The 27913-nt window shown below is 42.4% G+C and overlaps 2 protein-coding genes across 2 annotated transcripts in view; one reads left to right on the top strand and one right to left on the bottom strand.

The window, feature by feature from the left end:
• Window positions 1–628, bottom strand: part of LOC143291024 (adenosine deaminase-like) — a 16149-nt gene extending 15521 nt beyond the window's left edge. Inside the window, exons 1-2 of the mRNA XM_076600611.1 lie at window positions 624–628; window positions 199–357 (exon numbers count right to left, since the gene is read on the bottom strand). Of these exons, the coding sequence (XP_076456726.1) occupies window positions 199–357; window positions 624–628 (164 nt within the window). The remainder of the gene's footprint in view (window positions 1–198; window positions 358–623) is intronic.
• A 14784-nt stretch (window positions 629–15412) lies between these two features.
• Window positions 15413–27913, top strand: part of LOC143291264 (F-box only protein 9-like) — a 28591-nt gene continuing 16090 nt past the window's right edge. The window contains exons 1-7 of the mRNA XM_076601089.1: window positions 15413–15541; window positions 18267–18512; window positions 19801–19858; window positions 21732–21815; window positions 23497–23530; window positions 24162–24249; window positions 26566–26667. Of these exons, the coding sequence (XP_076457204.1) occupies window positions 15539–15541; window positions 18267–18512; window positions 19801–19858; window positions 21732–21815; window positions 23497–23530; window positions 24162–24249; window positions 26566–26667 (615 nt within the window). The 5' untranslated portion in view covers window positions 15413–15538. The remainder of the gene's footprint in view (window positions 15542–18266; window positions 18513–19800; window positions 19859–21731; window positions 21816–23496; window positions 23531–24161; window positions 24250–26565; window positions 26668–27913) is intronic.

Here is a 27913-nt window from a genome sequence, read left to right as displayed (position 1 = left end):
ACCCACCCACCCACACAAAAGACAGACTCACGCAAACGACGGGGCAAAGATGAAGATGCACCACACCACCACAATTACCCCCCCACCCTCCCACCACCACAATTAACCATCCCCCACCACCAATACAACCAACGCACCCCACACTACTACCCTACCCTACCCTACCCCAACCCACCCTCACACAAGAGACGGACTCACGCGAACGACGGGGCAAAGATGAAGAAGTTTTCAAGAGCTGACGTGAGGTCATCTGCCTTATAGACACACACCTGCTTCTTCAGGTCCTCCACATTCTTCACGGGCAGCTCCAGGTCCTGCTTCCTGTCGTCGAACACACACCCGTGCACCCCATACCCCCTTGGTTATAATGAACACCCCCCACCACCACACCATTTGTTTGCAATAAACACTCTCTACGACCGTTCCTTGTTGACAATACACACTCCCCGTCACCACCTCTTCTTTGCAATAAGCACTCCCCACCCCATCCATTCTTTACAAAAAAAAACCCACACTCCTCACCCCTTCCATTCTTTATAAAAATTAAAAAAAAAACAAATTAAAAAAAAAACCACACTCCTTACCCCATCCATTCTTTACAAAAAAAAACCCACACTCCTCACCGCATCCATTCTTTACAAAAAAACAACAAAAAACACACTCCTCACCCCATCCACTCTTTACAAAAAAAACAACAACAACAAAAAAACCCAACACACTCCTCACCCCACCCATTCTTTACAAAAAAAAAACACCCCTCACCCCATCCACTCTTTACAACAACAACAACAACAAAAAACACACCCCTCACCCCATCTATTCTTTAAAAAAAAATTTTAAAAACAAAAACACTCCTCACCCCATCCATTCTTTACAAAAAAAACCCAACAAAAAACAAAACACACACACAAAAAAAAAAAAAAAAAAAAAAAACCCACACCCCTCACCCCATCCATTCTTTGCAACAAACACTCCCCATCCCTTCTTTAGAATAAACACTCATCATTCGTTTCCTGTGTCATTCACTGAATCAGATTTCAGACGCACACGCATACACACTCAGACAGACGTAACATTTTACGTGTATGACCGTTTTTATTTATTTACCCTGCCATGTAGGCAGCCATACTCCGTTTTCGGGGTTGTGCATGCTGGGTATATATTCTTGTTTCCATAACCCACCGAATGCTGACATGGATTACAGGATCTTTAACGTGCGTATTTGATCTTCTGCGTGCGCATACACACGAAGATGGTTCAGGCACTAGCAGGTCTGCACATATGTTGACCTGAGAGATCCGAAAAATCTCCACCCTTTACCCACCAGGTTCACCGAGATTCGAACCCAGGACCCTCAGATTGAAAGTCCAGCACTTGAACCATTCGGCTATTGCACCCGAGCTTCTAAACATTCCTCTGAAGACACTGTCACCACCCCGTTGGTGTGCATGGGACAGTCACAAGCGGCGCTGCTTTTCCCCAACAACAGCTGGTGTGCGTCATCCAAGCCCAGCCTTGACCTGCACATATCTCAGTAACCTTGACCGACGGAGGCCTCACGACTAAGTCAGTTACATCGTTAGCCAAGCTTTCGTAGGTGGGCGTGGATGAGAGACGGCGGTGGCAGAAACGAGGGCAAGGGTGAGTTGGAGGAGCCGGTGGTCTGTATCTGTATCTGTAGGATACGTTGCTATAGCCACTTGACATAAACGCAACGGTGAGGGTTTGGGGGTGGGGGGGGGGGGGGGGGGGGGAGTGCGCAGCCTAGCATTAGTGGTGTCCTGAGAGCCGTGCTTTGAAACTCTCGACAGATGCTGCTGTCACCATTGCCTCGTCCAGATGGTTCCAGTGCTAATAAAGAAAGAGTTTCTGAATTGCTCAGTCTGAGATATGCCAACTACCAAGGATCAGGTCGTTAAACTCCACTCTATAGCCGGTGGTTATCTGTGAACATGGGGTAGCGGTCACTTGTACTTCTGTGGACTATATAATACACAAAACACAACAACGTACGACCAACGTTCGGCTTCTGTCAGAGATTGATATATGCTTACAGTTGGGCCAACAGCAAAGCGAGAGCTGTATGATCAATGATGTTTTCTCCACTGCGGTAGGCATTCATTGAAAGCTTAGTCTTTCGTGAAGGACTATGACTCTCAAACTGGGAGGCAGGATCGCACTGGCTCTTAGTGCTGCAGCCTTGGGGGCTGGTTGGCCTTTGGGAACCGTCCCAACGCCGACTGTCCTAAAACCCTCTTGGCTGCCGTGCGAGAGTGGGGATGTTACTTAGGCAAAACACTCTCCACTATAAGCATATTGTAGTCCAGATAATCGGAACAGCAGCTGCCACCTCGATTTGCTGTTATGACGGTCATAGACGGACATGGCTGACTATCTTACATACGCACAGGTCGCAAATGAACAAAGCAAGAGAATAAACAGCAAATATTTTTTTCTCTTTTTTTTTATAGTTTTTTTTTTCTATGAAGATGACCGAAAGTTCTCCAGAGGGAGATCATGAACTCATCATGATTCCTTGCTTCAGTTATCACTGATAATGACTTTAATATTTTCCACCCTGTCACCCTGATCATCTCTCTATGACACCATGTTTATCCACTGTGTGTATGATTGTGCAGGTTGTGACAGAATCACCAATGTTTTTTTTGTTGTCGTTGTCACACATACTTTCTGGTGTACCGTCCTGCTTTGACTTGTTTCTTTTTCTTTTTCTGAAGCATGTTCTTTTCTTTTTAAGCCTTGTTTTGTCTTTTCCAACACACACACACACACACACACACACACACACACACACACACACACACACACACACACTTCCCACCCCCCACTGACTCCCATCCCCCAACCTGAACTTAAATCTTGCTGTTTGCATTATTATATTATCAGAAGCACAGCTATGTATTAACTCATCTACACACGACAGCTTCCTCGCAAGGTCTTAAATCTTGCTGTTTGCATTATTATATTATCAGAAGCACAGCTGTGTATTAACTCATCTACACACGACAGCTTCCTCACAAGGTCTTAAATCTTGCTGTTTGCATTATTATATTATCAGAAGCACAGCTATGTATTAACTCGTCTACACACGACAGCTACCTCGCAACGTCTTAAATCTTGCTGTTTGCATTATTATATTATCAGAAGCACTGGTGTCATAACCACACACACACACTCCTCGCAACACAAGCGTTCATTATATATCACAGAAGCACACATAACCACACAAACACGACAGCTTCGCGCACACAACTCAACATCAGAGTAAGATTATATTATCGAATCAGCTATGTATTAACTCATATACACACGACAGCTTCCTACACGTGTTTTATATATATGCTGTTATTATTATATTATCAGAGCACAGCTTGTGTGTGTGAATGTTTGAGTGTCTCGCATGGTCTTAATCGTTGCTGTTTGATTTATTATATTATCAGAAGAAGCTAGATAGTAAACTATTACTAACTCATATTGCAACCGAGTAAGCAAGCTCGGCCAGGTCCAGTCGGAGGCATCCAAATCTCACTCACCCTCCAAGACTGAACAGCAGCTCACATACTGGTGTGACATACACACAAGCACACAGCTGCGAGGCATCGACTGACACGAGACACACAGAAAACACACTACAGCACAGTCACAAAACGAGCAACACACACAAGACAGATATAGAAGAGGGAGAGAGAGGTGAGTTGTTTACAATAGAAAGCAGACGCATGAAAACCAGATAGCAAACCACGTGGGAGGGACAGAGATATAGAGTGGATGATGACCTACAAAGAGAATATCAATATGTATGTAGTAACGTTTTATATGATAATAGAGTAATACTAGACCTAGAGTCAAGATAAAGAGAAGACCTGTGGAGAGTGTGAAGTGGGGGGGGGACGTATAGCTGACATCTGTGTGCTGGTGCCGGTGATGCGTGCGTATGTATGTATATATATATGTATGCATGATTATATGTATACATAGATAGATATATAGATCGATCTACAAATGTTAGCGAGTACACATTTGTATCAGTTGTATCAGTTCTCTGGAAATACGCATACTTTTGTCTGCCAATACCAAATTTAGATTAAACACAGTGGGGGAACAATTTTTCCACAGTCAAACCAATAATAGGTTGTGAATCCTACGGATTAAGTTGTATTTCCGGATCATCAACGGTTTATTTCGTTGGGGATCCAAATAAAAGAAATCACAACTTTTGTTCGGTTTTAAGACGGCAGGCCTGACTTCGTTTGTCTTGTTCGCAATTAAAAGAAAAGAAATGTAAAATTCTGTACAGAACACATACAGTGCCACTAACGACACAATCAACGTGTTTACTGCATATGAATATTTTAACGTGGATACTGAATTAACTAGAATGAATATGAATGAGAAAGTGAATGGACTGCTTTCTAATTTCTGTAAGCCTGTCGAACACGCAGATCTTGAAAACGGCTAGATGTTTCGGTGTGCTTGAGGCGATAGCAACGTTTCGTTTACTGCGGACTTAAAAAAAATTCTTAAATAATCTAGATATACCAAAATAATACGATTTAAACAGAGTTATCGCCTCAAATACCGTAATCGATTTATGACGCCAGAAAAACAAAAACAACAAAACTCACAAAACAACAACATAATCATGTTTTTATATTAATTTTTGAGCATCATTGGTATGCACCCTTTAGCGCTGTGAGTAAATCTGCTTATCATCGAACCTCATGTGCTTGGTTCGAACCTGCTAACATCCTCTTTTTTCCTCTTCTATCCCCCCCCCCCCCCCCCCCCCCCCCCGCCCCCCTTACCCCCAAAGCTTTATATCATTAAATACAGAACACATTTTAACAATTTTCTTAACTGGATGAAGTGTGTGTCACAAGTGAGTCTTGAAGGCCTTGCCTCACTTGCTCTTTATTTAGACTTCAGGTTTCTCTTGGAACTGCATTGCTTTTCTTCAACAGAATCAGTTACACAACTTCATTAAAATAAAGAAAACAAGAGTGGCATGGCCTTCAAGACTCACTTGTGATAAACTCTAAAAAAAATCCAAGCTTTTTATGTATTGAGTATAATTTCAAAATGTAATGTTTAAGATGAGAAAGATCAGTTTAAAGCAAATTAACTCCCCTAGCATTAATTACAGAGTAATTTCCCTTGTTTACCATCTGCACCAAAACGTTTGCAAAATAAATAAAACTTCCATGCTTACCAAAAGAAGTTCCTGTTTGAACAGAAAATAATAATGACTGCTCTTGTTGTTGGGTCAGAATATCAGATCAAAGTGCCAAGTTTAGATAATACAAAAAATATAAATATAACAGTAAATGCAGTTTGCATATAATTAGGCTTCATTTTTTGTGTGTGTGTGTGTGCCCATCCCAGAGGTGCAATATTGTTTTAAACAAGGTGAGTGGAAAGAACTGAATTTTTCCTATTTTTATGCCTAATTTGGTGTCAACTGACAAAGTATTTGCAGCCGGAGAAAATGGCAATGTTAAAGTTTACTACGGACACACAGACACACACACACAGACACACACAGACAACCGAACACCGGGTTAAAACATAGACTCACTTTGTTTACACAAGTGAGTCAAAAAAGAAACAACAACAACAACAACAAAAACACACCCTCGCCATTGTAATTCAGAGTGACTGATGCACACACACGGATCTTTTTTCACAACGATTCGGCAGTTGAGGGGTTAACTCTCTCCATACGAACGGCGAAAGAGACGACGTTAACAGCGTTTCACCCCAATTACCACCATCAAAATATTGCAAGCGGAAGGCTCTTATACTGAAGAGGTGAATGTTGACAAAGATACCACAATTCTGACGACGGAAGCTAAAGGTTGGGTCATTGAGACACCCACTGGACATCCGAGGGGTCTGTGTAGAGGAGAAGAGAGGACTGGCCGTACTGAGTGAGTTAAAGTGAGCTGACGCTGACACGTTGCCTCGCACATTACAGCGTGACAACCAGGACCTCACAACAGTGCTGATAAGGGAATGCTTTTTCTTGCCGGTCACCACGCATGTCACTAACTGCAACCGGCTTCCACCATGAAGGGCCGGAAAAATAGGACAGCGTTGACTCTAAACCAGCCATATTTGATTATATTCTACCCAGCTACACTGACTACTAACTTGTTCACCCCTGCGTGTGTGTGTGTGCGTGTGTGCGTGCGTGTGTGTGCGTATGTGTTGATGGATGTGTCTGTGGTATGTGTGTGTTGGGGGGGGGGGGGGGGGGGGGAGGTGGATGTACTCGCGCACGCGCGTGTGTTTATGGATGTGCGTACGTCAGTTTTTGAGAGACAGAGGGAGACAGAAACAGAGACAGACACAGAGAGAGAGAGAGAGACAGAGAGGGAGGGAGAGAGAGAGACAGACAAGGACAGAGACCGAGAGACGCAGAGAGAGTGCGCGTGTGTGTATATTTGTGTGTGTGTGTGTGTGTGTGTGTGCTGCGTACATGTGTGTTTGTGTGTGCGTGCGCACGTGTGTGTGTGAGTGAGTGAGTGTGTGTGTGTGTGTGTGTGTGTGTGTGTGCGTACGCGGTGTGTGTGTGTGTGTGTGTGTGTGTGTGTGTGTGTGTGTGTGTGTGTGTGTGTGATTGAACGTGCACAGCAACGCTACAGAGTAGGCGGGAGGAGAGGGTTTGGGGAATCTGGCGCGCGCGCGCATACACGCACACACACTGGGTGGGGGAGAGAGAGAGAGTCTGAAAAGAGACAGAGAGACACAGAGAGAGGGATAAAGGGGGCTAATAGTTGGTATCTTTCGACTGAGCAAAAAAACTGATTCCCCTCACCCCCCATCTCCTCCCGTACCTCCCCCCACCCCTAAAAAAAAAAAAAGAAAAAAAAAGAAGAAATATCTAATATTACTAACCTTCAAAGGGAATTCCCTGTCAACATATTCCTTTGTGAAAGATTGTTGATCTGCCATAGCTCAGTCCCTGAAACACACACACACACACACACACACACACACACACACACACACACACACACACCGAACCAACCAGCCAACACACACGCACATGGAAAGAAAGACAAAATAAGTGACTAAAAAGAAAAACCTTGCACAAAACCAATTCATGTACAAAGACACACTTCGTCAGTGTTGGAAAAGGGATATATAAGGCAATCATAAAAATTATTCGTGTAATAATGATCATTACTCATTATCATAAACAACTATTATCTTATCTCGTCTCTCACAATGGCCATTGTCAAATTATCCATTAAAACCTTCCGGATCAAGCCACCTCAGAGTTCAGATTGCCATTTTTGCTCGCATTTTTCTCCATATCATTAACTGCTCACTTCAACAAAGACTTTCGTCGGTTGTAACTATATTATTGAAGAAATGACAGGCGCAATGGTCGAGTGGTTAAAGCGTTGGACTGACTTTCAGTCTGAGGGTCCCGGGATCGAATCTCGGTGACGGCGCCTGATGGGTAAAGGGTGGAGATTTTTCCGATCTCCGAGGTCAACATAATTATGTGCAGACCTGCTTGTGCCTGAACCCCCTTCTAGCAGAAGATCAAATACGCACGTTAAAGATCCTGCAATCCATGTCAGCGTTCGGTGGGTTATGGAAACAAAAACATTCACAGCATGCACACCCCCGAAAGCGGAGTATGGCTGCCTACATGGCAGGGTAAAAACGGTCATACACATAAAAGCCCACTTGTGTACATACGAGTGAACGTGCCGGGGAGTTGCAGCTCACGAACGAAGAAGAAGAAGAAATGGAACCAATTAAGAATACTTCCTGTCATCTTCCATCTTAGAATGCCAGTACTGTAAAAAAAATAAAAATAAAAAAATAAAAAAAGATTCAAACGATCGTTAAATTCTGATAAAAACCCCTTTCGTTCCGCTCTCATTCCTAACTAGAGCATTACAAAACGGGCCAAATCCGTTTACAGAAATAATTTGCTTTGTCTTTAACAAGAAAAAATAATGACAAACAATAACGAGTGGTAACTCTCTCCACTGACGGATACTGACACAAAAGTACACAACTTCAAGTTAATGCTGCTTATGCCGCCGATTCAGCTAGCACACAATAGTGTGCGTGTGTGCACATTTCTACTGTCACTGCCGCTGTGTACACATGTTAAATAATCGGTATATGGACAAGCCCGCAGCTTCCTTTAAAAAAAAAAAAAAAAAAAAAAGTATTTGGGTTTGTTTCAATGTGAGTACTTTTATTTTACCTGTGTGTTAGCTGAATCGGCAGATTGAGCAGCATTGACTTGAAGTTGTGTACCTTGTGTATGGAGAGAGTTACCATTCTTTATTGTTTGCGGCTTGTCTTTACCGTTTACAACGACAACAAAATAAAGAACAAATAGATAAATTAAACGCGCCATCATACACCGCAACAACTGAGAGAACGAGCAGTTATACTTGGCGCATCTGATAAAAAGAGCCACTAACCTGAGGAGAGCTGTTCAGACACAAGAAAGCAGAGCTCCAGAAATCACGATGTCAGCTTTATTTGACCCACGTCCGAAACTTTGACCACACACTTCCTTGCACACGCATAGCCACTGTCCTTGTCTGTCGATCCAGCGCGCACCGTGAACCACACGGTCGACCTTGAAACACAGGCGCCAGAAATCTGAAACAGGGCCACAGTTTCAGTTTCGGTTTCAGTAGCTCAAGGAGGCGTCACTGCGTTCGGACAAATCCATATACGCTACACCACATCTGCCAAGCAGATGCCTGACCAGCAGCGTAACCCAACGTGCTTAGTCAGGCCTTGAGAAAAAAAAGGTGAATAAATAATAGATAAGCTTACATAAATAAATAAATAAATAAATAAATTATAATTATGGGCCACAACAAAGACGGCCACTTCTGATCATTGGCGTGCAGTAAACGAAGGGACACAACTTCATGTTATGAAGCGTTGCTAAATGCACGCTTCAGCTTGTATACAAGTGAATAAATTGCAGACATAACAGGCCAAGAGATGTCATTGAAAAAAAAGAAAAAAGGTCTCATTTTACAGACAGACCCTTAAGTGGATTTTTTTTTTTTTTTAAACTGAGGAAGAAGCTGAATTTAGCATTCGCGCGAAAATGAACCAGGTCAGTCAGTTCAAAATCTTGCCATGCGATCTGGGATGATAGGTAAATATAGTTGTGCTAAAGGCGCAGGACACAAAAGAGATGAAGATACACTGAAAGCGTGGAGCAGAATGTAGCCCTGCTTTGCTCTGTTACCGAACAACATAACTCTCATGGGGCCGCGTCTCCATTAAGCAAACGGCACGTGCCTGCCCTGTGAAAGGACACACTGAGGCTAAACTCAACAGTTTTGGAGGACTCCAGAAGGACCCTTTCTGCCGGGAAATTTCAACTGCTTACTTTTGCTGCTAAGTACGAAGGCGTCACCAGTGAAGTTGACAAATGCCTAATGTAGAATTCTGTTGCTCACAACACAAATATTTCTCTTGAACCTGGCCGTACACTACGAGACTGCAGATGTGTCTATATAGTGTACCTTCGGATTCAGTGTGCTATGTACTAGTATGTTTGAATGTCTGAATCTATCCTATCTTCAGCTGAAAGTCAAAGTACGTTGTCACTATTCCGCTGTGTTTCTAGAAACGCCTCGTGTAACAAACTTGACGCAGAGTGGTGTACCATGTCTGCACGTGATGTACCTAGCTGTTTCTGCTTCTGTGACTGCCTCTGCAGCTGCTGACTGTCAAAGTGGATTTCTTCCAAAGAAATTTGCCAGACAACACTTTTGATGCCATGGGTTCTTTGTCAGTGCGCCAAATGCATGCTGCAAACGGGACCGGCCTCAGTTATTGTCTCATCTGAGAGACTGGTCACACGGCAACCTTGTTGGGCCCCAAGAACCACTGCTGGCGACTGTCAAACGACGGAAGATGGCATGGTTTGGTCACGTCATACGACATAACACCCTCTCCAAAACCATCCTGCAAGGGACTGTAGAGGGAGGGCGCAGACGGGGGCGGCAGAGAAAGAGCTGGTCCGACAACGTCAAGGAATGGACCAAAATGACGATGCCAGATCTCCTCACGACAGCTGCCAACAGAACGGCGTGGCGAGCTATGACATCTTCCTCATGTCCCCCCAACGACCCCAGCGGTCGAGGGAATGAGTGAGTGAGTGAGAGAGACTAGACGCTCAGTTTGAGTTTCAAGTCAAACTTGGAAGAAAGGGCGAGAGCGGGAATCGAACCCACAACCTCGTGGACACTGTACTGATAGATTAGCGTTTTATCCATTCTGCCACCTTTCTCAAATGGTTTTTGGTGACATTGAATCTGCCCTTTTTGACCTTAGAAACAGCTTAGATGACTGCGATGTATTGCTACACGGTGATGCAATACTTAAATGATATGTATGGCGTGATAATATTGAAATAGATCCAGGTGGTTTTGACGATGAAAACACTTGCTCCAAAACCTGGATATCCAACCTATATATATTGCCTTCACGAGACAGTCACTGACCAATTAACTATGGATAGGCTACCATGCAATCACTTCGAGTACGTAAAGCCCATAGTCAAGATTAGTGCGGGGTGGAAAATATACCCGGAATGGTCGTGCTGTTGTCGATCATGTCACTGTGGCGGCTTATGTTTATCCTCACGTTGTTGATTTCTGTGTTGAAGCTGTAACCTCCTATCATCACTGACTTGTACAGCCGATACTACTAAAAAAAAAAATAAAATAAATAATTAAATAATAATAAAATAAAATAAACCTCTGCAAGACGAAGACAGGTTATCTGCCCATTCGCAAAAGAAAGAATTCGACAATTCGACTGTGGTCACAAAAATTCATTTATTTCTGAATTAATAAACTTGAAGGTCACAAACCTAATCGACACGCTCAAAATTGGTGACGACAATGTTGATGAATTGAACAATAAATTGACGTCACTAATAGTTAGCCGAGCGAAATCTACTTTTGGCACCACATCGGTTCAGAGACGGATATCATAACTGAGAAATTTGTAAGCGCAAGGATACTCCGCAAACCACGACTTCTTCTTAACATATCCAGCAAAGAATATAAAGATGCTGACAAGAAAATCATATCGTAGAGTGAATAAAGATTATACATTAGTTAAAAACTGCGAAAAAAAAAACAAAAAAAAACAATGACTTGACGGTCTGCAATGATGTTGTCAACTTTCTTCTTCTTCTTCTTCTGCGTTCCCCAGGTCATGCTGTCAGACGGTCAATCCAGTCTGCAGCGCCAAGTCTGCTGTCCTCCGCAGTGCAGCAGGTGGTTCCCAGAGCTTCTCTTGGAGTTCCACCACACAGGGTCAGGTTTTCCTCCTCAGTGCACCAAAAGTTGGTCAGAACTGTAGCAAGTGCACTGTTGTCTACGAAGCCGTGCCGCGTGGGCATAGTTCATCAGCAGGGGACAATCACAGTCTGTAATGGTGTGAAAAGAGTCAACTTTCAAAATTCTGTCAGAAACCTGAGTGCATATTTTGATTCAGTTCTGTGCATGCAAGACCATGTTAGTGATTCATGTAAAACTGCAAACTTCCAGCTGATAAAAACTCGTACCATTCGACCATGTCTGACTGTTGAAGCAACCTCTTAGCTTGTCTGTTCCTTGATTCTCAGTCGCATTGACTACTGCAGTTCACTACTCGCTCGTTTGCCCTCTGATCTGTTATCACGCCTTCCGATGATCTTGAACAATGCTGCCAGAGTCATCTTCAAAAAGTCCAAAAAAGATCATGTTACCCCTCTCTTGCGTCATCTTTACTGGTTGCCCATCCAGTACAGAATTCAGTACAAAATTGCCATATTAGCTTATCGTTACTTTGAAGGTTCTCTCCCATCTTCTGTCCTTCACATTTAGACACCATCCCGTTCTCTCAGGTCTTCTGGAGGAAAGCTCCTTCGAATCCCTAGAGTCTCTTCAAAGACTTGATTAAGTCAAACGGCTTTTCATTATCAAGCATCTTTTGTCTGGAATTCTCTTCCTCTGCAACTCCGGCACTCACCAACTCTGTCCTCTTTCAAAGAATTAGTGGGGGAATATTCGCTTGTTTAATAGTCTCAGTCCAAAAGGGAAGTCTTTTTATGGAGTGCCAGCTTCAGCCCCCATTTGTGAAGATTCGGCAATAGCTTCATGGTGCTTGCACTTTAGCAGAGTCCCAAAGTGTTGATGCATGATCTATTGTAGACTGCATAATAATATTATGTGCTTGAAAAAACAATTTCCGTGAGTGAAGGTCAAAGAAATGCTTGATTTTGGATAGTTGATGGGATTTCTGGACGATGGGTTAGCTGCCTGTGGGCACCGCGCGTGTCTTGAATACGAAGACAACTTGGCTTTACCATTAAACTGTACCCGCGGGTCCGTTCCTTGTAACTTGCTTGAAGGCAAAATGAATTTTGTCTTGAATACGGCCCTTGAGCTGCTTCTACTGGGGCCCTGGTTGTGACAGCTGAGGGCAGCACGTACCCTTTCTCCAGTTGCACCCATCCCATTTTGGTAAGACAATTCAGTTTCAGTTTCTCGAGGAGGCGTCACTGCGTTCGGGCAAATCCATATACACTGCACCATATCTGCTAGGAAGGTATGCCTGACCAGCAGCATAATCCAACGTGCTTTGTCAGGCCTTGTCTACATGTACACACACACACACACACACACATGTATAGTGTGTGTGTGCGTATATGTTTGCGTGCATAAGTGCTTATGAGTGTATACCGTATGCACGTGCATGTGTGCAGAGAAGGGATGCATACAAAAAAAAAGGGTAATAATTAAAGAACGACAGAGCAATCAGCGTCCTGTAAATATTAATCTATAACATCAAGTAACCAACTGCTGAAAGAAAATCAATAGAATAATGCTGGTTCTTCACCAGTGTATCTGGGGTTTCTTTCTATTAACAGCCGGCTGTTATCACGATCGTTCCATCCAGACCACGCCCAACCTTTCCGTCAATGCCGTAAACTGCTTGCATGTGTGATTGCTTAGGACACACAGGAAAACACTATACACATTTTCTTTCTAAGCACGGGGTATTAGAATAGGCTAGGTGTGGTCCCTTCTAAGAACATGCTAACTCTCTGCTAATTTCGGACAGGCTTTCTGCATACTAACCAAACCATCAACACCACAATATCAAGATGTATAACAAATTGAATTCTACATTGTTTACTTCATCTATTGCATTTCAAACGCTGTACAAACATTTCTCTACAAAAGGCTTGTATTTGTTCCGTAAAAACTTTTTTTTTTTTTTTTTTATAATTCACAGTTTATCATATTAACCAGTGAAAAAACAACAACAACATTGCTAACCTTGGCAATTACTGGGATGAATAATCTACTGCTTGGACACCCTCCGGACAAGATGCCCAGGGATGGGGACTGGACTGTTTCTGAGGGGGGAGGGTGTTCCAGTCGCTGGACTTTTTCAATCCTGGAGGCTTGTGTGTCGGTGTAGGGGTCCCAAACAGTGCTGGCATACTCTACAATTGGCCGAACTAGGGCCTTGTACGCAAGCTCCTTGGTCGTCTTGGAGCACACCTTCAGGTTTCGCCTCAGGAAGCTCAGGGCTCTGTTGGCTTTCGCACAGGTATTGTCAGGAAAGGTCGGTCTGCAGTGTGACCCTGAGGTACTTAACAGAGGGAACTCGCTGGAGGGTGTGGCCGTGGAGAGAGTAGGTGGTACTGGCATTCATGGGCTTCCTGCTACGGGTTAAATCTCTCCATACGAACGGCGAAAGAGACGACGTTAATAGCGTTTCATCCCAACTACCATCATCAAAATATTGCAAGCGGAACGCTCTTTTACTGAAGAGGTGAATGTTGACAAAGAATACCACAATTCATTCAGACACCCACTGGACATCCGAGGAGTCTGTGTAGAGGAGAAGAGAGGACTGGCCGTACTGAGTGAGTTAACTTGAGGGCAGCTGGCTGCACTTATCGGGGTGAAATGCCACGTCCCACTCTCTCTCCCAGGTTTCCAGGCAGCGGAGGTCCCCGGCTTTCAGTGTAGCTTGGCCGGGTCGTTACTGCAGTTCAGTTAGGGCATTAATTGATGAAGAAGTCAGCCTGTGACTTACAGAAGTAGGAAATGGGGTGGGATAGTGAAGGTGTAGGAGAGAGGGTGCCAAGAGGCGTACAATAGAGGGGCGAGAACAGAAGTGAGGGTGGGGGAGGAAAGAAGGGAGGGTCAGATAGAGGTGAAATAGAGTAGGGATATGGAGAGAGAGTAGAAGGGGGGTATTGGGAGGAGGTAGGACAAAGGGGGGGGGAGGAGGGGGGGGGGGGTGCGGGGAAGGGGGGACACGCGGGGGGGAGGGGGGAGGAGGGGGGGGGGGTGTAGAGTGGCGGGTAGGAATCTACGATAGGTGGGGATGGGCATAGAGGAGGTGTGGTATATGGCGGGTGGGTTGGGCCAGAGATAAGAGTGGGCATGGGCAGGCTCTCTCTCTTTGTTTTCATTCCCTGAACATAACTGGGTTTATCTTTTCATCATAATCAGTATACGATATCACCATCATCATCATCATCATCATCATCATCATCATCACAACCACCTCCCAGTCTATTCAACTCAAAGTCCCTCCAAGTCAGTTTTCGTTTTCAATTAAAATCAATTATGATCCAGTCGAGCGTGATACATTGCTCTCTCTCTCTCACACACACACACACACACACCCGGCACACACACACACACACACACACACACACACACACACACACACACACACACACACACACACACCGTGACACACACACACACACCGACACAAAATTATGTATAAACACAGAAAAAGAACTAAACAAGTTGACCAGTGAACTGATGAACAATTGGGCGAAAACTATATAACTCCGAGGGAAAAAAATCCCCGCCTCTGTGTGTGTGTGTGTGTGTGTGTGTGTGTGTGTGTGTGTGTGTGTGTGTGTGTGTGTGTGTGTGTGTGTGTGTGTGTGTGTTCGTCTTCAGTTTAACGTCTTTCCACTTGAAGTGATATTTGTGTGTGTGTGGGGTGTGTGTGTGTGTGTGTGTGTGTGTGTGTGTGTGTGTGTGTGCGGCGCGTCTGTTTCAGTGTCAGTTTGTGTGTGTGTGTGTGTGTGTGTGTGTGTGTGTGTGTGTGTGCTCGCTCTCTCTCTCTGTCTCCGAGTCTCTCTCTGTCTCTCTCTCTCTGTGTCTCTGTCTCTGGTTCTCTCTCTCACGATCTCTCTTTCTCAAAACAACTTACAGAATCCGATGACATGGTTCCAGGAAAACCCGAAATGCACAGAAGGTAGACAATTCAGACTGGGTTTTACTTTCTTTCTTTTTTTTCTTTTTTTTTGGGCGTGTATTTTCGTCAGGGAACGCAACTCCATCTGTCACAAAATTGCAAACATATTCAGACATGGCGGCGGAGAGGAGAGCAAGGATTTTCAGCTGTTCAGTTCTTTGCTTTTCTTTCAGAGAGCTAGCTGTGTGAATCGTTCGGGAATCCTTTAAACAAAACAATGGTATGCAAGTTTTGTTATGTCTGCCTGCTTTCAAAGACAAATCTTGCTCTGCCACAGAGGAAGTAAATCTTGGAATTGGTGCCAAGTAACGACATGCAATCGTCTTGACTAACGAAATAACACCATCACAAACACTGCAACAGCAACAAATGTTTGGAGAAAGTTTGAAGTTGTCATAATCGAAAGCTCGGACCACCGAATTATGATTGAAACAAATACAAATTGTGATTTGATTACTGACGGTTTGTTTGTCGCCGTAAGAAAAAGGAGCCTATTTTGACAGTGGAAGGTCACACAAGGAATTGAAGTTATTATGTAACGAAATATTATCTGGGGGTGGTGACATAAATAAACGTGGTAACCATATCACTATCAAGTACCAATACAGTATCCATGCAAACATAGTAACAAGCATTTGCTTGTTGACTCCACCATATCCATACTCACCCAACCACTCTATTTGCTTTCCAAGACTGGCAAGACATGTTTATTTACCTTCATGAAACCCTCTGTTTTTGGTTAGATATAAATCTCAGTCAAATACCACCTAATGTTATCCAAAAGCTAGAAATGGCCCCCAGGTTTGACAACAAAACAATCTAAGCACCATACCACAGGTCACATGGTTACCTGTAGGCAGAACTGATAAGTTTCAGTGATAATTTTTTGTTATTGTTCATTGACAGTAAACACCAACAAGGTATTCACAGGATATCTGTGACTGAAAGGCATTTTGCAAGATTTAGCTGGGAACAGTATTTCAGCTGTTCCCAGTTGTACTCCATTTTCGGGGGTGGGGGTAGGAGGGGAGTATGCATGCTGGGTGTGTTCTTGTTTCCTTAACCCACCAAATGCTAATATGGATTACGGAATCTTAATGTGAGTATTTGATCTTCTGTATGTTTATACACATGAAGGGAGTTTAGGCACTATGCCCTTGCAGGTCTACACATCTGTTGGTCTGGGATATCAGAAAAAGTCTCCATCCTGTACCCACCAGGTGCTGTGACCAGGATTTGAACCAAGGATCCTCAGATTGAAAGTCCAATGCTTTAACCACTTGGCTGTTGCGCCTGTTAATGGGTAGTGATGAGCTTAATGCTTCAAAGAAGTTTAGTTCTGTTGCTACCCCATAGTACATATATATGTAAACAGTATGTAGTTACAGTGACTAAGTTACACAGTTACAGTGACAAAGTTACACACAACTGTACCAGTTCACATTTTACTTTTTTTACTTTAAATTACATGTATCTTGTTTCTCTATTGAAAGAGAGAGAGAGAGAGAGAGAGTGCATGTATGTGTGTGATAATAGAATTAATTACATAAGATTGACAGATAAGTACACTTCACCGTTTACACTTTTTTAATTTATGATATAGCTTAAAAGTTTGCAGTAACTCACAAGAAAAGCTGTTGTTGAGACTATCTTGACTGACTCCAAATTCTTTTGAGCGAGTCCAACTTATTGGACAGATTTGTTTTTTGGGTTCAATTAGTGACTGATAAATGTTTTGTCAAGGTTTACCAGTTTTTTTAAGAGTGCCCGTCTGAGTGTGCGTGTGTCTGGTCTGTGTGTATGTTTCTGACTGCGCATATTTTCTGGTATACTGTGCAAGTATGATTTGAGCTTTGCATTATTTCTCAGTTTATTTCAAATGACAATATTTGCTGTGATTAAAACTGTATATGGGTTTCATCAGTATAATGATCAATGATAATTGAAATAAGGAATGGCTGTGCACATGATTTTTGCTGTGATGAAAACTGTGGCATGGTTTTGTCAGGATAATGATCTGTGATGTTTTGTTGGGATAGGTTCATTTTCTCAAGGGGGTGTCATTCTGTTATGACAGATCTGTACGCTACACCACATCTGATACACACACACACACACACACACACATAGACACACACACACACACACACACACACACACACACACACACACACACACACACACACACAGAGCAGCCCATGCATTGAGTTTTCCACCTTCAGTTCACTTGCTGATTATGTAATGGTTCAATCTACATTAGACAGTCACTTTGCACAGATGCTTGAGATGGGCTCTGTTTAATAAAAATGGATACGCATGCATGGTGACATGCATTGTGAACTTGCATACGCACACACATACATGTACACTTACACAAACATGTCTGCAAGCATACACACACAGAGAGAAACATGTGGATGCATACACACACAAACACATGCACTCACACACACACACACATGCAAACTCAAACAAGCAAACATGCAAATGCCCCACCCCCTCCCCCCACATACTTTCATCTATCAATTCCACACACACACAAACACACACACACACACCACATATTTTCATCTGTCAGTCCTCTCTGCCCCCCCAAACCCCCATTCCCCTCCCCCACCCAACACACACACACTTTCACCCAATAGTCCCCCTAAAGATGACTGAAATCAGGATCAACAGCAACAACAACAATATAGCTTGCTGCTTCCTGGCATAATTACAAAACGAAGGAAAAATAGACACTTAGAAAATTGTCTGCTTTTATTTATTTATTTATTTATTAACTGTCTGAAATCAGAAACAATTAAAAAAAATAAAAAAATAAAAAAACACCAAAAAAAACAAGCCAAGAAAACAGCTCACTTCCTGACAGCAAACACACACACACACACACAAAAGAAAGAAAGAGAGAAAGAAAAAAATGTGTGTCTTTTTTATCCCCACAGGAATCGCCACCTCCCACCCTGTTGGGAGAGACGGGAGCGGATTCCCCGCGGGGCCACAATGGTGCGCAGGGGTCAGAGGAGGAGGAGGAGGAGGACGGGGAGAGTTCTTCCCCTTCCCCCAACCTGCAGGAGGAGCTGCAGGAGTTCCGGCAGCGCTGGCAGCGAGAGCTGCAGGAGGAGGGGCAGATGTCCCGCTGCCATGACAATCGGGTCCACCAGGTCACTGAGGACAGCGTGGAAGATGAGGTAAGCTGCTGGTTTTGTGAAGCTGTAGTTTGTTTGAACATGTCACTGCCTGTGTTGGTTTCATGAAACAGTAGTTTATTTGAACATGTCACAGTCTGTCTTGGTTTCATGAAACAGTAGTTTATTTGAACATGTCACAGTCTGTCTTGGTTTCATGAAACAGGAGTTTATTTGAACGTGTCACAGCCTGGGATATCAGGCAGACTGTTGGTTCAATAAAACAGTAGTTTATTTGAATATGTCAGACAGCGCAATAGCCGAGTGGTTAATTATAAAGCGTTGGACTTTAAATCTGACGGCCCTGGGTTCGAATTTCGGTAATGGTGCCTGATGGGTATAAAGGGTGGAGATTTTGTCCAATCTCCCAGGTCAGCGTACGTGCAGACCTGCTTGTGCCTGAACCCCCTTCATGTGAAAACGCAAGCAGAAGATCAAATATGCATGTTAAAGATCCTGTAATCCATGTCCGCGTGCGGTGGGTTTATGGAAATAAGAACATAACCAGTATGCACACCTCTGAAAACGGAATATGGCTGCTTACATGGCGGGGTTAAAATGATCATATATCTAAAAGCCCACTCGTTTACATACGAGTGAATGTGGGAGTTGCAGCCCACAAACGAGGAAGAAGAAGATATCACAGCCTGGAGATAAGTAGTTTATTTGAACAGGTCACAGCATGGAAGATCAGGCAAGCTGTTGGTTTCATTGAACATGTCAGTGTGGAAGATCAGGCAAGCTGTTGGTTTCATTGAACATGTCACAGTGTGGAAGATCAAGCAGGCTGTTGACTTAAACAGTGTTTTATTTGACCATGTCACAACATAAAAGCAGGGAAATTGACAGGACTACAGTAAAGTTTTGTAATTATATTAAGTTCTGTCCTGATGTTGAAATATACACATCCATGTACAAAAAAAGCTGTTCATGATTTTATGACCTGAGGAGTTCTAAGTTAAGAAAAAAAAAAAAAAAGGAAGAAATTCTGCGTTATTTTAGTCAATATGATTTTAAGTGTTTCAAGACATTAGGCAAGCTGTTCATGATTTTACGATCCGGAAAGTTTTAGAAAAATAAAAGTGTTAAATATGATTTCAAGTCAAAAGTTAAAACCATCAGGCAGGATGCTAATGATTATATGATTTGGAAAGTTACAGGTCAAAATGAACAGAAATCGCTGAACAACTTTTGTGCCTGCTCAGTCAGCCCTGGGCTGCGACTAGGTAGCCACCGTGTTGATGTAATCACCAGTGAAAAATGTCACCATGTCGATGATGTGTTGTTTCAGGCCAAGGCCCTGTTCCTTCAAGGAATGCAGGCTGAGCAGGATGGAGCTTTGTATGAAGGTATAACATAAGTAATCTGATATGATATGATGTAGTATAATATATTATTATATGGAATGTTGATACCCAGTGGTAATGCGTCTGCCTACCTAGGAAGCGAGAGAATCTGAGCGCACTGGTTTGAATCCCACAGTCGCCAGTATTCTCACCTCCTCCACTGGACCTTGAGTGGTGGTCTGGACGCTAGTCATTCAGATGAGACGCTAAACCAAGGTCCCTTGTGCAGCATGCACTTAGTGCATGTTAAAGAGCCCACAGCAACAAAAGGGTTGTCCCTGGCAAAATTCTGTAAAAAAAAAAAAAAAAAAAAAACCACTTTGATAGGAAATCAAATGAAAATTGCTGGCAGAAAAAAATACAAAAAAACGTGGCTGGCGCTCTGAGTGTAGCAGCATGCTTTCCCTGGAGAGAGTAGCCTGAATTTTACACAGTACCTAATACAGTACAGTACAGTGCAGTACAGTGGTACCCAATACAGTACAGTACAGCGCTACCTAATACAGTACAGTACAGTGCTACCCAATACAGTACAGTACACCGCTACCTAATACAGTACAGTACAGTGCTACCTAATACAGTACAGTACAGTGCTACCCAATACAGTACAGTACAGTGCTACCTAATACAGTACAGTACAGTGCTACCCAATACAGTACAGTACACCGCTACCTAATACAGTACAGTACAGTGCTACCTAATACAGTACAGTACAGTGCTACCTATAGCCTGATGCAGTACAGTACAGTGCTACCCAATACAGTATTGTACAGTGCTACCTAATGCAGTACAGTACAGTGCTATCCAATACAGTACAGTACAGTGGTACCCAATACAGTACAGTACAGCACTGCCTAATACAGTACAGTACAGTGCTACCTAATGCTGTACAGTACAGTGCTACCTAATACAGTACAGTACAGCGCTGCCTAATACAGTACAGTACAGTGCTACCTAATGCTGTACAGTACAGTGCTACCTAATACAGTACAGTACAAGCGCTACCTGATACAGTACAAGCGCTGCCTAATACAGTACAGTACAGTTCTACCTAATACAGTACAGTACAGCTACCTAATGCAGTACAAGTGCTACCTAATGCAGTACAATACAATGCTACCTAATACAGTACAGTACAGTGCTACCTAATGCAGTACAGTACAATGCTACCTAATACAGTACAGTACAGTGTTACCTGATGTAGTACAGTACAGCACTGCCTAATGCAGTACAGTACAGTGTTACCTAATACAGTACAGTACAGTGCTACCTAATGCAGTACAGTACAGTGCTACCTAATACAGTACAGTACAGCGCTGCCTAATACAGTAAAGTACAGTGCTACCTAATACAGTACAGTACAGTGCTACCTAATACAGTACAGTACAGCGCTGCCTAATACAGTACAGTACAGTGCTACCTAATGCATTACAGTACAGTGCTACCTAACGCATTACAGTACAGTGCTACCTAACGTAGTACAGTACAGTGCTACCTCATGCAGTATAGTACAGTGCTGCCTAATACAGTACAGTACAGCGCTGCCTAATGCAGTACAGTACAGTGCTACCTAATGCAGTACAGTACAGTGCTACCTAATGCATTGCAGTACAGTGCTACCCAATACAGTATAGTACAGAGCTACCTAATGCAGTACAGTACAGTGCTACCTAATGCAGTACAGTACAGTGCTACCTAATGCAGTACAGTGCTACCTAATGCAGTACAGTACAGTGCTACCTAATACAGTACAGTGCTACCTAATGCAGTATAGTACAGTGCTACCTAATGCAGTACAGTACAGTGTTACCTGATGCAGTAGAGTACAGTGCTGCCCAGTACAGCACAGTACGTGCAGTGTTTGTGTGACTTTCAGCCATCAAGTATTATCGCCGGGCCATGCAGCTGGTGCCGGACATTGAGTTCAAGATAGACTTCTATCAGAACAAGAGTCCTCGAGGTGAGTGGCTGTGGTTCAGTGATACAGCAAAAGCAGAGAAGAATCAATGTAGTTAGGGCTAAACTTTGACAATGTACAGTAATGACAGAGAAGAATCAATGTAGTTATGACTAAACTTTGACAGTGTACAGCAGTGACAGAGAAGAATCGATGTAGTTAGGACTAAACTTTGACAGTGTACAGCAGTGACAGAGAAGAAGAATTGATGTAGTTAGGACTAAACTTTGACAGTGTACAGCAGTGACAGAGAAGAAGAATCAATGTAGTTAGGACTAAACTTTGACAGTGTACAGCAGTGACAGAGAAGAAGAATTGATGTAGTTAGGACTAAACTTTGACAGTGTACAGCAGTGACAGAGAAGAAGAATTGATGTAGTTAGGACTAAACTTTGACAGTGTACAGCAGTGACAGAGAAGAAGAATCAGTGTAGTTAGGACTAAACTTTGACAATGTACAAGAATGACAGAAAAGAAGGTTTGGTGTAGTTAGGACTAAACTGTGACAGTGTACAGCAACAGCAGAAAAGAGAAATCAATGTAGTTAGCACTAAACTTTGATGACAGTGTATATCATGACAGAGAAGAAGAATTGATGTAGTTAGGACTAAACTTTGACAGTGTACAGTAATGACAGAGAAGAGTCGATGTAGTTAGGACTAAACTTTGACAGTGTACAGCAGTGACAGAGAAGAAGAATCAATGTAGTTAGGACTAAACTTTGACAGTGTACAGCAGTGACAGAGAAGAATCAATGTAGTTAGGACTAAACTTTGACAGTGTACAGCAGTGACAGAGAAGAATCAATGTAGTTAGGACTAAACTTTGACAGTGTACAGCATCAGCAGAAAATAGAAATTTTTGGACATTTTTGCATGGTGTGATGAGGTGGTTTGATTTCTTGTCATCTTTGTGATAGGCTTTTTTTAAATTTTTTCTTTTATTTTTTTCTATTTTGTCAAATTGTGGCCTTTCTTTTGAAGTTATAGATCCTTTCCCATCAGCATTGTTTTATACATTTAATGACATATTTAAACATTTTTTTGTTGTTGCTTCCTGTTATTTAGATATGTGTGTCGAAAGAAATATGTGAATGCTGAGGAATTGTGTAAAGAAAACTGCGGCCATCAAAAATTTAGAAACAGCCAGTACATTCTTTTTTTTTTAATGTAAAACTTTTGACAGTTGAGAAGATGAGTCATAAAGTGTGTCTGAGTGCTCAAGAATTAACAGAAATAGAATCAGTGGTATTTAAAGCAAACAACAACAACAATAAAAAAACAACAACAAAACTTAGTAGTATTGTTTTGCAGTTGTTCAAATTCCAGTATTTTGCTGTGATCATAACCTTTGTAATTTGACTGTGACTGTGCCAGTGTATTGATCTCTGAAATTCCAAAGTCAGCAAAATAAAAGATCCACAGTTTTGTTAATTATTGTGATCAGTAGTATTAACCTTTCACTCTGATTTGGTGTGGTGAGGTTTTCATTTCACATTACTGACACACCCAGGTGCTCCGATTCTTTGAGGAAACCGTCTGGTCATGTTTACTATTTTCTTTTAGGACTGTCATGTACTGCAAAAACCTGTCTGCTGTGAATGTTGCTGTTGACTTGCAGGATGTGTGTGTGTGTGTGTGTGTGTGCGTCTGTGTGTGTGTCTGTGTTTCCGTGTGTGTTTCAGAACGACAGGACAGCGAGAGCTCCATTGAAGGAAGGTAAAAGATTTAGTTTTGTTTGTTTGATTGTATTGTGTTATCTCTTGCTCTGTTCTGAAGGGATGATGGTGGGGGTGGAATAGGGAAGGTGGTGATTAGGAAGTATGGAGGTTGGCTGTAGTGATACACGTGTTCTCATTGTGGTTTTTTTAATTATTTTTTTTAATCATATTTCTCTAGGCTGTTGTGTGATACATGTGTTTTCAGTCTGTTTTTTATCATGTTTGTTTTGGCTGTTGTGATACATGTGTTTTCAGTCTGTGTTTTATTGTGTTTGTGTTGGCTGTTGTGATACATGTGTTCCAGTCTGTGTTTCATTGTGTTTGTGTTGGCTGTTGTGACACATGTATTTTCAGTCTGTGTTTCATTGTGTTTGTGTTGGCTGTTGTGGTAAGTGTGTAAAGTGTTTCTTTTATTTTTTACTCATGTAATGTGCCTTGAGCATTACTGTATTTTAATGAAAGGTGCAATATGAATCAACTTATTATTATTGTCTGTTCTTGTTCCTTTTCTTGTGGATGATGCATATTTAGGAACGTGAAAACTGAACGAGATGAATTTTGACACCTTGTCTGGGTTGCAGGGCTGAATGAGTTAAAAATGAAGGTTGTGTGTTATCGGATGTTGCCAGTACGGAGGTGGAGGAGGACCTGATTGGGCACTTTGAGCGTCTGAGGGCCAAGGAGGCCGGGATCTGTCAGCCTGAGTACGAGCAGAGGGTGAGTCCAGCCTGTGAAATACTGCTCCTTTTGTCTCTATCTGTCTTTTCTGAGCCTATGACATACTGCTTCTCTCTTTTCTCTCTGTGTCTTTCCCACCCTGTGAAATACTGCACCTCTTTTCTGTCCATCTTTCCCAGCCTATGAAATACTGCTCCTTTTTTTTTTTTCTGTCTGTGTCTTTTCTGAGCCTATGAAATACTGCTCCTTTTTTTGTGTCTCTTGTCTTTCCTAGTCTATGAAATACTGCTTCTTTTTTCTGTATGTCTTTTCTGAGCCTCGTGAAATACTGCTCCTTTTTTTCTGTCTCTTGTCTTTCCCAGCCTATGAAATACTGCTCCTGTTTTCTGTCCATTTTTTCTGTGCCTATGAAATACTGCTCCTTTTTTCTCCATCTTTCCCAGCCTCTGAAGCACTGCCTCTTTTTTTCTCTCTCTGTCTTTCCCAGCCTATGAAATACTGCTGCTTTTTTCTGTCTCTCTTGTCTTTCCCAGCCCATGAAATACTGCTCTTCTGTCCATTTTTTCTATGCCTATGAAATACTGCTCCTTTTTTCTCTCTCTTGTCTTTCCCAGCCTATGAAATACTGCTCCTTTTTTTTTCTTTCTCTTGTCTTTCCCAGCCTATGAAATACTGCCCCTTTTTTCTCTCTCTGCCTTTCCCAGCCTATGAAAAACTGCGCCTCTTTTCTGTCTGTCTTTCCCAGCCTATGAAATACTGCCCCCTTTTTTTTCTCTCTGTCTTTCCCAGCCTGTGAAATACTGCACCTCTTTTCTGCCTCTGCCTTTCCCAGCCTATGAAATACTGCTGCTTTTCTCTCTCTACCTTTCCCAGCCTATGAAATATTGCCCCTCTTTTCTCTCTCTCTCTTTCCCAGCCTGTGAAATACTGCTGCTTTTCTCTCTCTACCTTTCCCAGCCTATGAAATACTGCACCTCTTTTCTCTCTCAGCCTTTCCCAGCCTATGAAATTCTGCTCCTTTTTTCTTTCTCTACCTTTCCCAGCCTATAAAATACTGCGCCTCTTTTTTGTCTGTCTTTCCCAGCCTATGAAATATTGCCCCCTTTTTTCTCTCTCTCTCTTTCCCAGCCTGTGAAATACTGCTCCATTTTTCTCTCAGTCTTTCCCAGTGTGGGGTGCATGATCGTATTATGTTTGTTTTTATAACGAACCTGTGATTGCGTAAATTAACCTTTTGGACTGTCATGTCTGTAAAATTTACGGGCGTAGTGATGTCACTGATGACATCATCAAAAGAATGGAAATAATTCTGGAAGGATGAAAATTCACATATTTGTTTTTTGATTGATATACAGATACTCTCCTGACCGTTTTCTCAGTTTTGGGCTGATTGGACTGGATATTGGATTCATGACTTTAAGAAACAATACTTTTTACTGTTCCCGCCCCACTCCCGCTAGCAGTCAAGGGGTTAATTTGCATGTGAATTGATTAATGAAGTATAGATGAATCATGATTTGATGTGAAAGTTTGCATGTGAATTGATTAATGAAGTATAGATGAATCATGATTTGATGTGAAAGTTTTCATGTGGATTAATTAATGAAGTATAGATGAATTAGGATGTGATGTGAAAGTTTGCAAGTGAATTGATTAATGAAGTATTATAGATGAATCATGATTTGATGTGAAAGTTTGCATGTGGATTAATTAAGTATAGATGAATTATGATGTGATGTGAAAGTTTGCAAGTGAATTGATTAATGAAGTACAGATGAATCATGATTTGATGTGAAAGTTTGCATGTGAATTGATTAATGAAGTATAGATGAATCATGATTTGATGTGAAAGTTTGCATGTGAATTGATTAATGAAGTATTATAGATGAATCATGATTTGATGTGAAAGTTTGCATGTGGATTGATTAATGAAGTATTATAGATGAATCATGATTTGATGTGAAAGTTTGCATGTGGATTGATTAATGAAGTATTATAGATGAATCATGATTTGATGTGAAAGTTTGCATGTGAATTGATTAATGAAGTATTATAGATGAATCATGATTTGATGTGAAAGTTTGCATGTGGATTAATTAAGTATAGATGAATCATGATTTGATGTGAAAGTTTGCATGTGGATTGATTAATGAAGTATTATAGATGAATCATGATTTGATGTGAAAGTTTGCATGTGAATTAATTAATGAAGTACAGATGAATTATGATTTGATGTGAAAGTTTGCATGTGGATTGATTAATGAAGTATTATAGATGAATCATGATTTGATGTGAAAGTTTGCATGTGGATTGATTAATGAAGTATTATAGATGAATCATGATTTGATGTGACAGGCGACCCACATCTCCAGTCTGCCCACAGAGGTGGTGATGTACATCTTCCGCTGGGTGGTCTCCTCCCAGCTGGACCTCCGCTCCTTGGAGGTGCTGGCCCAGGTCAGGATACTTTTCTGTTATTTATTTATTTTTATTTTATTTTTTTTGCTGCCCCATCATCTGCACCGTTTCAGTGGCATTACTCCCATGCTGCTCGTTCCGAATCCCCCGTTCCCTCCCACCCCCACCCTTGCGTCCCATACACAGCCATATCCGGGTCCGTCTGTCGCAGTCCTAGCGTCGGCAGTCCCAGTGGGGAACCGTTGATGTTAGGTCGCCAGGAGGCCTCACATCAGAGGAGACCCTGCGCTGCAGCTGAGTCACTTCGGTGGTGTTCAGTGGTGCCTGTTCTGATTTAAAGTGCTTTGGTCAGGGTACATTTGTGCTCAGACACTACCTGTCAGTTCTTCTTTCTCTGCGCTACTTGTACTGTTGTTACTGCTGCTGCTGCTGTGCTTGTACTGTGGTTACTGCTGCTGTGCTTGTACTGTGGTTACCACTTCGGTACTTGTACTGTTGTTACTGCTGTGGTACTTGTACTGTTGTTACTGCTGTGGTTCTTGTACCGTGCTGTGGTGCTTGTAATGTTGTTACTGCTGTGGTACTTGTAATGTTGTTACTGCTGTAGTTCTTGTATTGTGCGGTGGTACTTGTACTGTGCTGTGGTACTTGTGCTGTTGTTACTGCTGTGGTACTTGTAATGTGCTGTGGTACTTGTAATGTTGTTACTGCTGTGGTACTTGTAATGTTGTTACTGCTGTAGTTCTTGTATTGTGCTGTGGTACTTGTACTGTGCTGTGGTACTTGTACTGTTGTTACTGCTGTGGTACTTGTACTGTGCTGTGGTACTTGTACTGTTGTTACTGCTGTGGTACTTGTACTGTTGTTACTGCTGTGGTACTTGTACTGTGCTGTGGTACTTGTACTGTTGTTACTGCTGTGGTTCTTGCACTGTTGTTACTGCTGTAGTTCTCTGTATTGTGCGGTGGTACTTGCACTGTTGTTACTCTGGTGGTACTTGTACTGTTGTTACTGCTGTGGTACTTGTACTGTTGTTACTGCTGTGGTACTTGTACTGTTGTTACTGCTGTGGTTCTTGTACCGTGCTGTGGTACTTGTACTGTTGTTACTGCTGTGGTACTTGTACTGTTGTTACTGCTGTGGTACTTGTACTGTGCTGTGGTACTTGTACTGTTGTTACTGCTGTGGTACTTGTACTGTGCTGTGGTACTTGTACTGTTGTTACTGCTGCGGCACTTGTAATGCTGTTACCACTGTCGTACTTGTACTGTTGCTACCCAAACGA

Source organism: Babylonia areolata, chromosome 16, assembly GCF_041734735.1.
Source record: "Babylonia areolata isolate BAREFJ2019XMU chromosome 16, ASM4173473v1, whole genome shotgun sequence".
In the NCBI taxonomy this organism is placed as follows: Eukaryota; Metazoa; Mollusca; class Gastropoda; order Neogastropoda; family Buccinidae; genus Babylonia; species Babylonia areolata.
Note: the sequence above shows the minus strand (reverse complement) of the source record. Positions and strands in the feature narration are given on the sequence as shown.